The following is a 17008-nucleotide window of genomic DNA, read 5'->3' as shown; positions in this document are numbered from 1 at the left end:
CTAAGGTATCGTAATTTTGTACTAAGAGCTCTTTTACCACACCTTTCGGTGTAAAAAGGGTGCTACTTCAAGGTATATTAAAAAATTATACTAAAATTCTTGGTACCTTAAGATATTTTTTAAGGATGATAAAAAAATCCTTGTACTAAACTTTTTTTTACCTCAAGATCTTTTCAAGGAGGGTAGAAAAGCCCTAAAACAAAATAGACCATAGGCATGAGCTATAAACTCATGCACTCCTAATTAACACTGATGTCCCATATTAAGTGCGGTTTTAGGGGCGAGAGGATAAATTAAAAAAAAAGAAATGTTGTAGTGGTGTCCTCTGGTAGAAACGATGGGACTGTTGCGTGGTAAGATAATATATCCGTGTATGATAAGGAGAATTGAACGAAAGATGATTGATGAGGCAGTATTATAGGATTGCACTTATTTTCATTGAGATGAAATTTTAATATAGAGAACTACACTTTATTATGATACAAAAAATAATATATAACGTTTGCATATGTGTAATTTTGAAAAGTGTAAGAATTTTTTTCATAAAAATACTGTGTGTTGGCAAAGGCCTTATATCTCTATCTCACCCTGCGGCCACACTATGCAAATGCCAGGACCGGTCCCTGTTGAATGCACAGTTAAAAAAGAGTTTTGGCAGTGGTCGAAATCTATTTTCACTTGCGGCTCATACGGCTCTCTCAATAGACTGCATGTGAAAATAAGCTAAGAAGTTTGCTTGTGAAAATGTATTTTTCACTTCCGATTTCAAATTTTATAGTTGTAAAAAAGGTTACCTGTGAACATCGATTTTTCACAAAGTTAAGATGTCTGGATGTAAAAATGTGTTTCTTAATTTTCGAATTTTGAAATTTGTGGGCATAAAAATGGTGATCTTTACGTAGTTGCATGTCCCAAGTCTAAAATCAAATGATTTTTTGAATGAATATGCGCACATATGGTATGTAGGATTCAAATTCTAGACTTCACTCTTCGCACATTATTTTCTTACATCTCAGCTATTTTTGTCATGATTGAATATTATATTATTTTGTTTTCTAATCATCGAAACTTGTAATACTATATCTGAGATTTTGTAACAAATATTTTCAAATGAAAAGTCATCAACTATAAAGGTGAGATATTGTAAAACTATATCTGAGATTTTGTAACAAATATTTAGACTAAAAAATCTCAAATGAAAAACTCTCAAGGTAATATCGTTTGTGCTCGAAAAAACATGGCAACAATAAAATCTAAAATCTTTAAAGGAAAACAAACAGCATCACTGCCACCTCACTTAAGTGGGGCATGGTGCTACTAGGAAATGACCATGTAGCCCTGACCCTCTCACTCCCCTGAGATTTATAGTCAATCTAATAGTCAATTATACAATAGTTATATACAAAATATCAATATATGGTCCCACATGTCATATACACATTTTGTCTTGGAGCCTGTATGTAGTTGGCTACAAATTAGTAGCCCACCTTCATTATCTCTCCTCTTTTATCTGTTTAAAATATACTTATAGCTAGTTTATAGACTATACGCTATATGAATATTTAAAAAAAATATTTTAAGAAGATAAAATAGGAAAAATAAGAGCACATACTCCGTATAGCAGGTGTGACATGGTATTAGATCGAGTCTGATAAATTGGAGCTCTAAGGCACTTCACTTCCCCAGTTGTCTTGCTGGTACGGTGGTTCGACGACAATGGCGGTGGAGAGCGGCGGGAGGAAGAGCGCCACCACATCGAGTGCTTGCCGATCGGTCCAGGTGGTTCTTTCGATCCTGGTGATTGGAGTTTGGTGGTAGGAATGCGCGAGCACATCACGTGCAGAGGTATGGGAGATCGAGCAGGTGGAGGTTACTTGTCGTCTTGTTCCGTGCGACGTCGTAGAGACTCCGGCGAGCGCGCCGCCCCCGCCGCGGTGGCCCACCTGGGTTCATGCCGTGAGCGCCGCGCTCTGCCAGCTGGCCCCCTCGCCCTCTACTGCCGCCACCGCTCCCGAGGCTGCGGCAGATATGACATGCGGGTGGGGAGCATGGGCTCGAGGAGGGGGGCTGGGGCATGGGGGGCCGCGCTGCGGATGCTTCGCCGGAGAGGGGGGGGGGGGGACTTGCGCTCCTGCTCCGCGCGCTCTGGGCACTCAAGCGGCCCGACGACGCGTTCCTCGCCGCGGCCCTGGCTCCGAGCCAGCGGCGTGGGGGTGGCCCGGGCGGGATTCCCCGTAGGGGCCGGCCGCCGCAGGCTGGAGACCATCGACCTTGCACGCTTGTTCCACCATGAGCCAAGAAGGGAAAGGGAGTCATTCCCCCTCAGATGTGAATCCGAATTGTGAAACAGTCCAATGAGCCTATAAGTGGCAAATAGTCGAAGTTGCTCAAAGAGGATTGCATTTGGGAGCAGGGATGACGAAACCAACGGAGAAACCACTGCGGATACTGCGATTATCGCAGTGAGAAACTGCCCAAAGCCATAGAAAAACCGCGATAACCGGGCGACAGTTTCTGAGTTTGGAGCGGTAACCCAAACCTTGTTTGGGAGTGCGTCATTGAAGATGATGGTAAATAGTCGAAAGTTGCTCAAGAGGATGGCATTTGGGAGTGCGCTATTGAAGAGGATGTCAATAGTTGAAATTGCTTTAGAGGATGACATTTGGGAGTGAAATTGCTTAAGAGGATGGCATTTGGGAGTGCACTATTGAAGAGGACGTCAAATAGTCGAAAGTCCCGTGTTTTGTCTGGTTTCAAACTCGAGGGTGTCGAGGGTGATCTGAAATTCCCCTTGCCAGGTACTGATATATTTCTCTCTTATCTCATAATTTTGCTGCAGCACAAAATTCTCTTCAAAAATTAGGACTTCTCTACCACCATTGTACAGGTACAACGCAAGTGAATTGCCCCGGGAGAGTAGAATTCCTTTTTTTTTTTTTAAGTTTTGGCAGCAATCGTGGAACGTTTGGTTCTATGCCACTGTTAGGCTTGCCAATTTTTTTTACTATGGCAAGCTTTGGTCGTTACCAAAATTTTGGTGAGATTGTTGTTTCGATTGTTGCCAATTATTTGGGCAAGATTAACTAGACTTTGATTTACATCACAATGAAAGGATGCCAAATAATTTGGTAATGCTAATTTTTTTGGATTTAAACCAAATGAATGACAATTTTGGCATGGTTGATTTAGGCAATGAACCAAACCCCTCAAGTTTTTCTTTGCTCAAGTCTTCTATACGGGATGACAGTTCTTGAGAAACATTTGATTGTATTTGATTTCCTTTTCTGGTTGACCTAATAATGTAAATATTGATACTGATTTTAACATACCAATATTTCCTCTTGCCAGTAGCATGACTCATTACAGCAGTGTCCCCTATTGTTGCACTCTTTGTGAACATGCTGTGGAAGTCAAATAAGAAGCACATCTGCTACTGTCTCAATCCTGAACCAAACATTTATAATCTTGTGATCTCTGCTGATGATCCAAGGGATATCATTGATACTGTCGAGGAGAAAATTTTGGTAGGTGAACCCGAGGAACATCATTGATTTACAGGCAACAAGCTGGATATGTAGTGCTCAATCAGCTAAGGATGAATCACTGGTATGTTGCTAGGTATTTACACTGCATTTCTTACACAGAAATACTGGCCTACACCTAAATGGTTCTTACATGCACCAAGCTCATGAAACACATCTGACATTTTTTTAACTCGCTGAAGGTCTCAGGATACCATCAATATCTAAAGACGATGACTCATTGGTGTTGCTGGATGATGCTTGTGCTGTCATGCTTTGTCTCTGATCACTTGGGTTTTGCCAAAAGTTTCTGCGTAGACCACTTGAGCTCAGGCTGCTTGCAGCGAGGCTGAGGTCTGACAAAAATGGTTGCAGTGGTGTATTTCCCTCAAGCAGGCTCACTACTTTGGACATCTTTGGTCTCAGTGTTGGTGCTGCATTGGTGCATAAGAGGGCTACATTTAGCAGGAGGAGTGCCTCTTCTGTTGAGTAATCAGAGCCCAGGTCTGGATCTACCAGCTCTAAGAGGTTTCCTCGCTCGTGTAGAACACAAGCCTGCAACACATTTAGGAGAAACTACTTTTAAGGTATGTACAACATGAATGTAGCATATTTAAGTATTTTATTTTGATGAAAATACTTTTTCCTTTAGCAATTTTCTCATTGACATTCTTACCTTGTTATCCTATAAATAAGCAATACGTGGGACAAAATTAAATCAGTAATGGATGCTATTTTATTTAAAATTATAAAAAAACTGCTATTATGCTGATAAGTGATAAGTAAAGATCAATTCCTTCGGTTAGATTCTTACATGAGTCAGGTGTAACATTAATGTAGAGTTTGGGAAGAAATTTTATCTGTGTTCAGGAGACGTTTGAGAGACAAGAGGCACAAAACACTCTTAACTGGTACTGGTTATTCTAAGCTGGACAAATTTTCTGAAGCATGCTGGTTGCTTTGATTACGACGTAATCAATAATCATATATCTAGGCTTCATCCATCTAATATGGTCCATACTACAAATTTTGTAAGGTATAAGGGTTTAGGAATTACCCAATCAAGAAGATAAACAAAATCTTCCTTTGGCCTGTAGTTTGTGTTACTTTTTCCACTAACAGTTTCCAGAGCAACAACCCCAAAACTGTAAACATCAGCTTTATCTGTTAAATAACCACGCATTGCATACTCAGGAGCCATGTATCCACTGCAGGAAGACGACAAAAGGAAGTCAAATATCTTCTCTGTAACTGAATGGAATTATTCAGAAGGGCATGGGTAGAAGAAGTAATCTCCATCATAGTTGTTCATGTGCAAATTCATTTCAATAGTAAGAAAATTCCTAGGAGTTGTTAATCCACAGATGGTTGAATCTATTTGTTAAGTTCAGGTGCAACTATGTGCCTTGTAGTACCCTACATTTATTTAAGTTTTTATATATTAGTTGCGCACAGAATTTCCCTAAACTATACATAAAGGGTGCAGTATTTCATTTTGTCTATGTTTCTAAGGTCTAACTGTTATGTCATTTAAAGACTTCTCATTGTAGATCAATGAGATTTGGGACATGTCTAAATTCAATTTTAGGTGTAAGAGATATATGGAGTTATAAAAACTTACATGGTTCCAGCTACTCTTGTGCTTATGTGTGTGTGATCATCTTCGTTGAGCTTCGCTAGCCCAAAATCAGAGATCTTGGCACTCAAATCTTTGTCAAGCAGTATATTGCTAGCCTTGATATCTCTGTGCACAATCCTTATTGCAGACTCCTCATGTAGATATGCTAAGCCCCTTGCTATTCCAAGGCAAATTTTACGTCTTGTTTGCCAATCCAAGCTCAGCCTGTATTGTTCAACTGTACCCAATCATAGAAATTGCTCATGAGTTCCAATATGTAGCATAAGTTCAAGAGGGGAAGCCTAGACCTTAGAAAGTAGGTTTTTTTTTTACCATTCTTCAAAAGTACTTTGAGGTACAAAAAATTTTAGTGCAAAATTCTGGTACCTTAAGATATATTGTACCTCAGGGTATTAAATTTTTACACAAAAAAATGTGGTCCCTCAAGGTACTCTTTTAAGAATGAGAAAAAAACTCTAGAAAGTAAGATTACCAAAAAGAGCACGCGCTAGGCAGTTATTTTCCATGTATTCGTAAACAAGAGACAGCTGGTTTCCTTCTGTACAACAGCCATAAAGCTTGACAAGGTTTGGATGCTGAAGTGCAGATATCATGCCTATCTCATTCACAAATTCACGATTCCCTTGTTTAGACCTTGATGATAGCTGTTTGACAGCAATAATGGTGCCATCAGACAACAAACCCTGCAAGCAAACACAAGGCTCCATCATAAGAATTTCGATTGTAACTAGGAGTGGTAATGGGCCAAGGCCCTTGGGTTCTTTCACAACCCTATTTAATTCTTAAAAATAAAATTTTTAGCTCAAAACTCTATACAATTTTATTTTCAACCTGTTTTAAACCTGACCCTTAAATTTTGTAAGTAAAATGGTTGGACCCATTACCACCCCTAATTGTAACATGGCCTTGTCAGACTGAAGAATTTTAAGTATGGAGGGACTGATGGCTGACCTTGTAAACTGAACCAAAACCGCCTTCGCCAATCTTGTTTGCCGCGTCAAAATTCCTTGTTGCTGATTTGATTTGTCTCAAGGTAAAGGAGCCAGTTTGGAGGTCGAAGGCTCTGAGATCTAAGAACAAATAAGACATGGATGATTTATTTGTTCACACATAAATACCCAAACCATACCATCCTAGGATGACTTCTCTGTTATAGTGTAATCTCTTGAGTTAGGTGGAACAACTGAATTCCTCTGCTTTTTTTTTAACGGGATGTGTTCAGAGGTGGTTACGGATCAATCCATTCTATCTATTAAACTAAACAAATGACAGATTTATAATTAAAATCATATGGACCATTAGTTTTTTTTCGCAAATACACAAAAGAATTGTGTATCATTGCATTAAGAGGAACAAAAGCATTTACAAACCACAAAAACAAGGGAGGGGGAACAAAGAGGAACAAAAAAGAGCAGAGGAGCTTAGAGGCCTATCTCTCACAAACGGATGTTGTGACCTAAACTACTGAAGCAAAGTTATGGGATGGCCCTCCTGGCCAACCGCCACAAAGCTGCCTCTTTGGCCAACCAAATTCTACTCATAAGGCAATATAACTTGAAGTATATGATTTTTCATCCAGTTTAGATTGTTGTATAGTAGTTACTATTGCTAGTCTTGCCAAGCAGTTGAAAGGAGAAAGATGCTACAACCTCCGTCTTATAACAAGTGCACCCTTTTAGTTCAAATTGAACAAGAATGTGCACTTATTTTGGGATGAAGGGAATAATATGCTACAAATGGTGTATACATGTAGAGTGAAGCAAGACAGCAAGGTTGAGAGATAGAGCCATAGATGAAAATTGAAATAATTTGAGTAAATAAGCTCTTCTAGCATTGTCACCTTTATGCATCGAGCTCTTTCTCCTCCTTTTAATCCAATAAGTTCCAACAAAAAGTGCTGCGAGCATTGCTAGAATTGGCATTGCAACCAGGAATGCTTTAGATATCTTTGAAAGCTTTTCGCTACTTCCATTTTGTGGGGGTTCAACAGCCAAAGGAACTTCGAAGTCTGAATAAGCATAATCCAAAACCATAAGATCAGTAAAAAAATATAATGTATTTCTTTGAAAACATTTATGAAATGAGTCAAAGCTTTGATGGACACTGAATGTGTTGTTTAAGGTTGTACCCTTGCTCATAGTGATTAACAAAACATGTCATGCAAATTCAAGATATCAAGTATCAAAATGTCATACTTGGGAGTACTGATATCGCAGATATCAGAGGGCCATAATTTCCTCTTTTTGGAATGCCTGTTGTCCCCCTTCCTGCCCAATAGAAGCGAATTTCTAGTGTGTGATTTATGACATTTGTCGTGAAAGTTTTGATAACTGCCTTTGCAGCTCCTCCAGCTGATTGTTCAATGTCAAAGTTCTCCAGAACCATTCTTCCCTGAAATTATAGAACTTGTTACTTGGATACTTGGATGCCAATTAAGACACAACAATTTGTAGAAACAGAACAAATCAAATGTCTGATTTTACCTGTATGAACACATTGAATCTTCTTTTGCCAAGGCTGCAGAATGTGCTGTCATTTGTGAAAACAATTTCAGCAAAATGAAGCTTAACGGTGTAACTCCCATCATGCATGCAGAGTCCATAATATGTGAGTGATAGAGGCGAAAGGCGTGCTCTTGCATACAACTCCGAGTCGGCCATGGTCAATTTTGATGTGTTTGTCGCAATGTAGCTGTCGTCACTGATGTTGTTGTCCATGAAGTTCCCAGTGCTGCTGAATGCCCAGTTTGAGGCTGGGCTTAAGTACAGCAGTGAAGCCCCTTTAGGTTCCACATCAGCTTCATATTTTGTTCCATTTATAGTTAATTCTTTGTCACCACAGTTGATATGCAATTTACACCAGTCTGTGAAAGTTTTATAGAACAACATTAGCTACATTATTAATGGTAAATCATGAAGGAAATTAGCCATATAGAGCTTAGCTTATGAGTTTGAAGCAGTACACCTTTGCATACAAATTAATTACATTCGACTGAACTTTTGTTTGTTTGTTTGCTGCATTTCATAGGTTATACTGGTAATTTTATAATCCAGTAATATAGGATTTATAACTTGTCTTGGTTTAGTGGCAAAGTAGCATGGGCAGTTCATAATAATTATGAGCATCCAAATGAAACGTGTATCAACAAAACATTCTCTATGATGCATCCGTTGTTTTAGAGTTGACTGTGAAGCAACACTAGGTGCTAACTTACATTGTCCATTAGAAGAAGCGCATGGAAAATTCCTCTTTAAGCATGACTGAACATTTGTCCTGCGCAGAAGATATAAGTAGCCAGAGTCAAATATGAATTTATTATGTCTTTACTTGTCCATTCGTCTAAATCTTTACAATATGTTGAAGCAACAAATGAAATAATAATCTCACAAATTGCTCATTTCAGGTGAATAGGTCTCCACCAGATTGCTGCAATTAAGTGTGACAGGAGAAGAAGTAAGTATTTCTGTAAATGTTTTCAATAGCTTGAAGTCCAGGAATCATGCTTAATACTTTCTTACCCTTGAAGGCATTGGCTAGGACCTGAGCTCCCCATTGTGAAGTTATTAAAAGATATGTCCCTGCATTTAACATTCGGTATTATACTCGATCAAACAAGGTGACACCTTTTACTGCTAAATTAAATAAAACATTTTTTTGTAGGGAAATTAAATACCATTGTCACAAGCATGTTGAGCAAAAACACATATTGTTAGCGTTTTTTAGGTAAAAAGGCACCTAATTAGTTTTCTAATACCTCGCATGACCTTTTTTTCCCAGAAAATGGATTAAAAGCTGGCCTCTACATCCAAAACAGATGTACACATCCAATATCATGCATGACTTAAGCATTAGAATGCCAGCGCCTCTTATTTATAAACTGAATTTAGGTTTTCTAAAATTGTAAAGAACAAAAATGAATGACAAATCCTAATGAGTCTACGGGCACACACATATAAGACTGATGAAATATTGTATCTCTTCAGAGGGTGAATACACAAAATAACTTACGCAATCCTGTTTGTCTTCAGTATCCATTCAGGTATGCTCCCATTGAGTGAATTTCCTGTTAGATATCTGCAGGCCAATTTTGGTTGAGATGCAGTGAATTTCCAGGTACATATCTGTAGGCCAATTTTTGTTGAGATTATGCGAGAATAAAGTTCAATGAGATGGCAATTTTAGTTTGGTTTTCATTAAATATCACAACTTACATCTGATCTACACTTCCCAGGTTAGCAAATGAACCCGGTATTTCTCCAGTCAGGCTATTAAAACTCAGATCCCTGCACAAACAATATTTAGTAAATATGTGAGGAACATAAATATCTTGCAAGAGCAAGAGAAATCAAGGATAAATGTGGCCAACACAACATACTAAACTTTGTCCTGACATAATTTTGTGATTTACACAATTGACTGTACATGTACTTTTACAATAACATGCTACATTCCTCTATATCAAATTCACATGAGGCCAACCGACGAAGAATCGCGCAAATTTCTGAAGGGGCCAATGAGCCCAACACAACATGCTAAACTTACAAATGCTTAAGATTTCCCATGTTCCCAATGTAAGATGGAATGCTTCCACTGATAGAGCAATTCCGAAGTATGCTGCACTCAAATAAGTTCATGTTATATATATGGACACCTATAAATGAAAAGGTTTAATAACTCAAGAAACATCATAACCATACATTGTCCTCATGGATACCAGAACACTTAAGTCTGGGAAAACTGATCCTCTACCTCTCAGATCACTAATCCTCCTGGTTAATACACAGAGGCAACCATGCTTTTGTGAGAATTTATACCCAACAATTATATAACATAAAGTATATAGAATAATTATAGTTTCAAACATTTGTGCTGACATACAGATCAGAAAGGTTTTTCAATTCGGAAAATCCTGAGGGGATAGGCCCTTCCAATAAAGATCCTTCAATTTGCCTGCACGGTTACAGGAACAAGATGTTATTAAACTAAACAATGCTGTGGATCCAGAGTGATATTAAATTAAATAATGCAAGGAACTTATTACTCTTTTAAACATAAATTTGCCGACTCACAATTTTATGAGCTTTGTCAACTTATCCAAGAAACCAGGCATTCTTCCAGAAAAATTGTTACCAGAAATCCTTCTGTCATCAATGTCAGTAGTTAAACATTAGAAAAACAGAATCTATGGAATGAAGCAGCAAAAAATAAATTGATGCAGTTATCTTACAAGTCGGTTAAATTGGTTAACCTAGCAAGAGCAGCAGGAAGAGGTCCGGAAAACTCATTGGTCGATAATACTCTGAGTTTCAGTATCAGTTTAGAAGTCATAAGCAACTCCATTTGTCAATTCAACCAGTAATGATGTCTTCCTTATTTTTTACCTATAATATAAATAACAAAATACTCACAATTTCTCCATTTGCATGAGATGTCCAATTTCGGGTGGGATTGGGCCATAAAAATTGTTTCCTTCAATACTCCTGCAGATTATAACTTTGCCAAATTAAGGATTTAGAAAAGAAAATTCCAAACTATTGAACATAAATTATTTTCATTTATTCTTACAGGTTAGTCAGGGTTGTGATCTTTGTAAGAGCCATGGGAAAAGGCCCCGACAAATTGTTTCCCATTAATGACCTGCATGTTTCATATGAGATCAATAAATGTGTATATGACATTTATTTATAATATGACTATCTTATTTCTGTTCCCATCATGCAAATTTTCATCTCACCCACGCAGCTACAGCAAATGTAGTCAGTATTTTGACTTTACAAAATTTATGCACATTGTCACATGGTTCTTTGGTGTGACTTTTCTGCTAATTTATAATATGAATTTGTTAGATGATATTAAATTAAGCAAGAAGGGGAAGTATCTAACATTTCCACAATGGCATGACGGTGTGGAATTCTGATGACTGCAAAAGGAGGGAAGTTTTTACAGGATGATATAATGCAATAATCTTTAGAGAAACTTTGTGGTCTTTAAGAAAGTAACTAGAGGTATCAATTTTTTAGTGTAAAATTTTGGTACAAGGAGATATGAAGTTTTTATACTAAAAATGGGTATCTCTAGTTACCTTTTTAAGGACAGTAAAAAAGCTACTAACTCCTATATATATCGCTATCTCGTAGATATAGGACTGGGAGTATTATATCCAAAGTTAAGCTCATGGTGGACCCTTGCACAACATCATTTTGATTAAGAATATAAGAATTCAAACAAAAACTAGGAGATGTTGAATTTTAACTCTTGGATTTTCTTGCTGGGTCTCAAATTCAGTATGTACAATGCAATAGTTGAAAAGGGTTGGCAGAATTGTACAAAAGACGATTGACATTCATGTTGCCTGTTCATATAGGACAAAATGAGCCTAATCTATCGCACAATATAAAATGTGCTTTAGCAGCATAATTTGTTTCTATCTAAGATGCTTTACTTCCCAACAGTCCATGCCAACAAGTCAACAAGACATTGACTGTTCCTTCATAAATATAAAATTCGTTCCACATGTTAGATTTGGTTGTATTACCCAAGACAATAGTGAGGTAATCAAGTGAAGGTTAGGTCACTCACAGTCCTTGTAACTTCATTTGGGCCCACTGGTCAGGTACTCCACCGTGCAATAAACTTCTGCTTAGATCTCTGAATCATGGAAATATGGATTATGATATTTATCATTCTTTTAACACAGCTAAAGCTTATGGCACAGATTGGTTGCATTGGTTGTTTAGAACTTACAATTGGAGGAGATTGGGGAATTCGGCGAAGTCTGGTGGGAGCTCACCAGTGAAGTTCTGACCTGCCAGGGATCTGCAAAGATGATCAAGATGACATGTTACACTATGGCACAAAATGTGGCATAATCTGCTCAGGTCCAATCGTGTGTGATCATCTGTTCCTAGAACTCCATCAGAAGGTCAAATTTATAGCCAAGCAGGATATCAAATTGTAAAGAATAATTGTCAAGAACTAGTGCATACATGCCAATGACATGGCAGAAGGTATGGTTGTAGAAGGAGCAATCACAATTCAACTGCCCCCAAGAGATTGTGCTATTGCCGGAGTTGCATGGATCAACGGAGAAGTTCCAACGTGAGATTCCCATCTTGTCTGCAAGACGGCGAAGAGTTCGCACTGCAAAATTGCAAGCTCATATTTTTCAGGAACTGAATAGCATGCAAGATCACGAGTCAGATGACAAAAATAAAGGGTTCCCCAGTTACTACATCACCATCCTGCACAAAAATCAGGTTTTTTCCACATCCTGGGCATCTCCGTCGTTTATTTGATCTCAAACTTTACGCATTCACATGCTTATGGATAGGAAGACAAGGAAACAGAGCCTTGAATATGTGTAATGAGCACTTGTCCCTTTCTTGCAGTAGCACTTATCAAGCATAGGACTCCACAAGCAAAGGAGGCCCAAGAAGAACAGGAAGAAAGTACAGTAAGGAACTAAGAAACCTGGAGAAGAATGCTTACAAGTTACAAGGAAAAAAGAAAAAGGAACTCAGCTTATCACAAAGCAACTTTCTTTCTCTAGACCATTGAACTAAGAGAAAAAGTAAAGACGGGAGAGAACCAAAACATGGGACCTCAGAAACAATACAGGGGAGGGAGCTGCAGAGATTGTAGCATAAGCATACATACCTTCAGCTGGGAAGAGCCTAGGGAGGGAAGCTGCTCTAGCCCCTGAACCATGGACCTCAGCAAGAACAAGGCCCAGAGTCACCAAGAACAGCAGTCTCCAGCCACATGGCACCAACCTCCATGCCATCCTCCTCTCTCTCTCTCTCTCTCTCTCTCTCTGAACTCCAAGTGGAAAGACAATGTCAGTGGGAGACTGCCAGAGGAGTGGATGACTTGGCTTTCTAGGCAAAGAATCCTCACACACTATTTCTCTCTCTGGTCCTCTCTCTCTATATATATATCTCTCTTTTGCTGGAAACCTTTTTCTCTATCTCTTTTGTGCGATGCTGCATGCACTGCGTGAGAAGTTGCAGTGTGCGCACTGGGTGAAGAACTGGAAGATGCAGTGTGCAGATTGCAGCCGCGTGACCTGGGAAAGGGCAAAGTAGAGAGAGAGAGAGGAGAGAGAGAGAGACACAGCAGAAACGCGCAAGAATCATAAGCAATTTCAGACAACGGATGTCAGGTCATTGTTGGTTTTCTTTTGTGCAATGCTGGGTCATTTCTAGCCCTGCTGGGGCTTTGTTGTGCATGCTACAAATGATTTCTTTTGCGATTTGTGAAAGCAAATGTTCGAAACCGATCCACGATTTTTAATGAACGGTGAGCTAAAAGAAGTTTGAGACCTATTGCTTGATGAACTCTCTTATGTTGCTAAAATCATATTATTAGATTAGATGTCACTTCGATGCTTGAGATTATCACATAATCTTCTTAGCACACACGAGTCATTCTCTTTCTATTGAATTAGACACTTGCAGTAAACTTACGACTTTTAGCCCACTCATTGTAATTGTAATGATGCATAAGTTATCTACATTTATCTGCACAAGCCTGATCATGACCTGCACTCCGTTTCTCTCTGCTTTCTTTTCTTTGAGAGAATTGTATGGGCATTTGTACTACACATTAGCCCTTAGCGCTTATTAGTTACAAGCCACTGTAAGAAAACTTCTTGTGCTTAAAAAAATGTCAGAAATACTTAAAAAATAGAGCATTTTTTTAATCCTTGAGAAGGTACCATGAGGTATTACCGTTTTCTATGTAAAATTTGATACCTTCTAGTATCTAAGGTACAAAGAGATACTAAATTTTACATAGAAAACAACTGTACCTCCTGATACCTTCTTAAGTATGGTAAAATTACTCAAAAATAACACAACATTAGAACGGGATAGTCTGATATTAGGCATATTCTGTTCTTAAACCGTACGCCGTTTTGTAGCCTCAAGATTAGCATTGCCTAAATTCATGTGGATGCTAATAAATCTGAACATGTATATAAATTATATATCTTACAATATCAAACGAATGTAGAATATGTCAAGCCATCGCATCAATATATTTCAGCCGTGGGATCAATGCCCCTTAAGCATCGACTGTCAGATCAGTGAGCCTATAGAAATGACTAGTTAGGCCAAAAAAGAGGATGTACTCCCTCATTGCTTTTGAGCAGATATAATAAATCTTAATTTCTCTAATATTTTTAGCATAGTTAGTTCATCCTATGGGCTGTTTGGATCTAGTGACCTTTTTAGTCCCTTGTCACATTGGATGTTTGACGTTAATTAAGAGTATTAAACATAGACAGATAACAAAACTAATTGCATAAATAAAAGCTATTTCATTAGACAAAATTTTTAAGCCTAATTAAATCACGATTAGCAAATGTTTATATTAGTATCACATTCGCTAATTATAAACTAATTAGGTTCAATAGATTCGTTTCGTGAAATAATCCAAAGTATGAGATATGTTTTATTAATAATCTATATTTAATATCAAGTCGATGTGACAGTGACTAAAGGAAACAAACACCCCCATATGTTTAGGAACCATTCTGCATCTTGCCCAGTTGCCGCCCTGCTGGTTGGCTGCCGACCGCTCTGAACCCTCACGGCCAGGTCCAAGTCAACCCTTTGACTGTCAACGTCAACGGTGGGTCCCACCAGTTCAGCCGCTGTCGTTGTACGTGCGTCGCCTACCACGTCGAGTCCATCGTCACGTCACTCTCTTGCCATGCTGGCAAATTAAATTACGATAAGCCAGTGACAGTTACTGGCTAGTCATGTGTTATTATTAGTAGAAGAATGGTGTGCTGTTCTATTCTCTCCTTTCGTCGTCTGAATCGAGGAAAACCTGTGGTTTTGATTTTTGCATGGACTTGTCTTTCTGAATATCCATTGATTTGGTACGAGAAGAACAGTAATGTTTCTGTAGTGAAGAAGAAGTGTGATTTTTAGGGTGGTTTATTTACTTACTAGTTAGTGACAGTTTATTTGATCAGAAGCCGGTCAATTTGGGGGGTAACGCAGTAGTATAAATCATGAAACCGTAAGCGCCTTGACGAAGCATGGTTTCTGAAAATTCAAAGATATCTAATGATTTATCACTCCTATATTGTACCAACTCATTTTACTCATCATCGTCGTCCCGTGACTGACGCATCCAACGTTCCAAAATCATCTTGTAAGCTAACCTCCAACGACCCAGATAACTCTCGTTCTACCCTGCGTGATCCCCCCTCTTTCCGTCGTGTCAGACCGTTATAGTGCAAGTCCATGTAGTCTGTTCAACCGGAGACGAATGGAGTCTCTCTGCGTCAGACCTGCGATAGGAGATGTTAAAGGGATTTTTAGTTGGTGCAATGAAAATTTTTTGACGTTATATCATACGTTTGATTGGATGTCGGAAAAGATTTTCGAACGCGAATGAAAAAACGAATTTCACGGGTGGTCTGTAAACCACGAGACGAATCTTTTGAGTCTAATTAATCAATCATTAGCGCATGTGAGTTACTATAGCACTTATGAGTAATCACGTACTAACTAGGCTCAAAAGATTCGTCTCATAATTTCTCATATAACTGTGCAATTAGTTTTTTATTTTATCTATGTTTAATACTTTATTTAGGTGTCCAAATATTTAATGTGATGTTTGTGGATGAAAATTTTTTGGAAGTAAACAGCCCCTAATTTGATGGAGGACAAAAAAATGTACAGGTATACTCTATGATGTTTCCTTGTAAGTTTTTGCTATTCGTCTTGAATTTGAGTTATTTTAAGATCCTCGTAACTTTGTTGATTTGCATGCTGCATTATCAGACATAAAACTAATAAATTAACTTTAGACTGTCATGCTCGTTGCAAACTAATATGAATGTCATAATATATTATTTTTGTTGTTCAGAGGGGCTACTTCAAGAGATAATATGGGCCGGGTATTTGATGAAATGTCCTAGAATATGCACATCCCTATTTTCTATAAAGTTAATTTTCTATAAAGTTAATGTTATTCAATCTTCTCTTTTTTAGTCTTACGACGATACATCAGTATAAATTAAGCCACATCATCTTAATTTTTTTAGCCTTAAGATAATACATCAATAATGTATTTATCTCTTCATATCATCTTAATTATTTTTAACATTTAGATGATTCATCAAGAGTGTAAATTGTATCTCTTTCCCAAAAGGCATAACATGCAACCCAACCATTTGTAACCTATGGATAATTGATAAAGGCAAAAAAAATATATAAACACATAAAAAAAATCGTATAGTAGGTAAGAATTTTTTTTTAAATTCATATCTACTATATTATCTCACATCACAGTTCTCCCGCAGCAACGCGCGGGGTATCCATTTATTAGATTATTCAGTAGGCAAATAATGAGTTCATAATTTTCATCATCGTAAATGATGTATCATTGTCTGGCCATAAGCGTTATTTGTGAAAGGCCTTCAAAATTAATGGTGCGGATCCTTCCACTAAACAATGGTTTGAGGATGTTGATGAACTTACAACCCTCTTCTTCTTTTAAATTAATACTGCATCAGTGTTACTTAAGTGATTTAGGTCTTTTAGCATTACAGAGCGTGATATGTTCTCCTTATTTTGGTTGGCAAGCTTAATTTTTGGATTTTTAATAGGGAGCAGTCAAGCACATCAGAATATGCATGACGAATTGAGTATGACATTGAAATCTTCAAACTTTTGTATAATTTGAGTTGGATAAATATTAGGCTATTAATTCAAGATATGCTATTGTGCATTTGTGCTACTTGTCTGTTCTTTTTCCACATGTCTTTGCAACTTTATGAGCAACAGTCAATCCATACATTTTTTGGGATTATTTTATAATTTCATTTTAA

At 37.9% G+C, this 17008-nt stretch overlaps 1 protein-coding gene and 1 long non-coding RNA gene across 11 annotated transcripts; one reads left to right on the top strand and one right to left on the bottom strand.

Moving 5' to 3' along the window:
• Positions 1-1662: 1662 nt before the first annotated feature.
• Positions 1663-12820, top strand: LOC107304998. 10 transcript variants are annotated; one of them, XR_005812497.1, is made up of 7 exons: positions 1663-2798; positions 3349-3606; positions 3725-4108; positions 8564-8613; positions 8687-8776; positions 9189-12416; positions 12549-12820. It is a non-coding gene; the product is annotated as an uncharacterized LOC107304998 (long non-coding RNA). The 10 variants fall into 10 exon arrangements; XR_005812499.1 differs by having other exon boundaries at positions 8938-12416; XR_005812501.1 differs by having other exon boundaries at positions 8687-9199; positions 9274-12416.
• On the bottom strand, positions 3602-12958 carry LOC102721673 (probable LRR receptor-like serine/threonine-protein kinase At1g07650). The gene is made up of 24 exons (XM_006661080.3): positions 12817-12958; positions 12147-12300; positions 11905-11976; positions 11740-11808; positions 10726-10797; positions 10569-10640; positions 10388-10459; positions 10230-10301; positions 10039-10110; positions 9858-9929; positions 9703-9774; positions 9372-9443; positions 9169-9234; positions 8679-8738; positions 8548-8586; positions 8375-8433; positions 7644-8023; positions 7356-7551; positions 7001-7168; positions 6112-6230; positions 5633-5843; positions 5143-5377; positions 4579-4729; positions 3602-4076 (listed from the first exon to the last, which is right to left on the bottom strand). The coding sequence occupies exons 1-24, from the start codon at positions 12941-12943 to the stop codon at positions 3711-3713; spliced, it is 3048 nt and encodes a 1015-aa protein (XP_006661143.2). The 5' UTR covers positions 12944-12958; the 3' UTR covers positions 3602-3710.
• Positions 12959-17008: the final 4050 nt, after the last annotated feature.

Source organism: Oryza brachyantha, chromosome 9, assembly GCF_000231095.2.
Source record: "Oryza brachyantha chromosome 9, ObraRS2, whole genome shotgun sequence".
Lineage (NCBI taxonomy): Eukaryota > Viridiplantae > Streptophyta > Magnoliopsida > Poales > Poaceae > Oryza > Oryza brachyantha.
Note: the sequence above shows the minus strand (reverse complement) of the source record. Positions and strands in the feature narration are given on the sequence as shown.

Coding starts and splice junctions, on each gene's coding strand:
- LOC102721673 (XM_006661080.3), bottom strand. CDS start 12,943: ATGGCATGGAGGTTGGTGCCATGTGGCTGGAGACTGCTGTTCTTGGTG. Junction 10,302..10,387: donor TTAACCAATTTAACCGACTT/GTAAGATAACTG, acceptor CATTGATGACAG/AAGGATTTCTGGTAACAATT. Junction 9,235..9,371: donor CTGGGAAGTGTAGATCAGAT/GTAAGTTGTGAT, acceptor ATTGGCCTGCAG/ATATCTAACAGGAAATTCAC.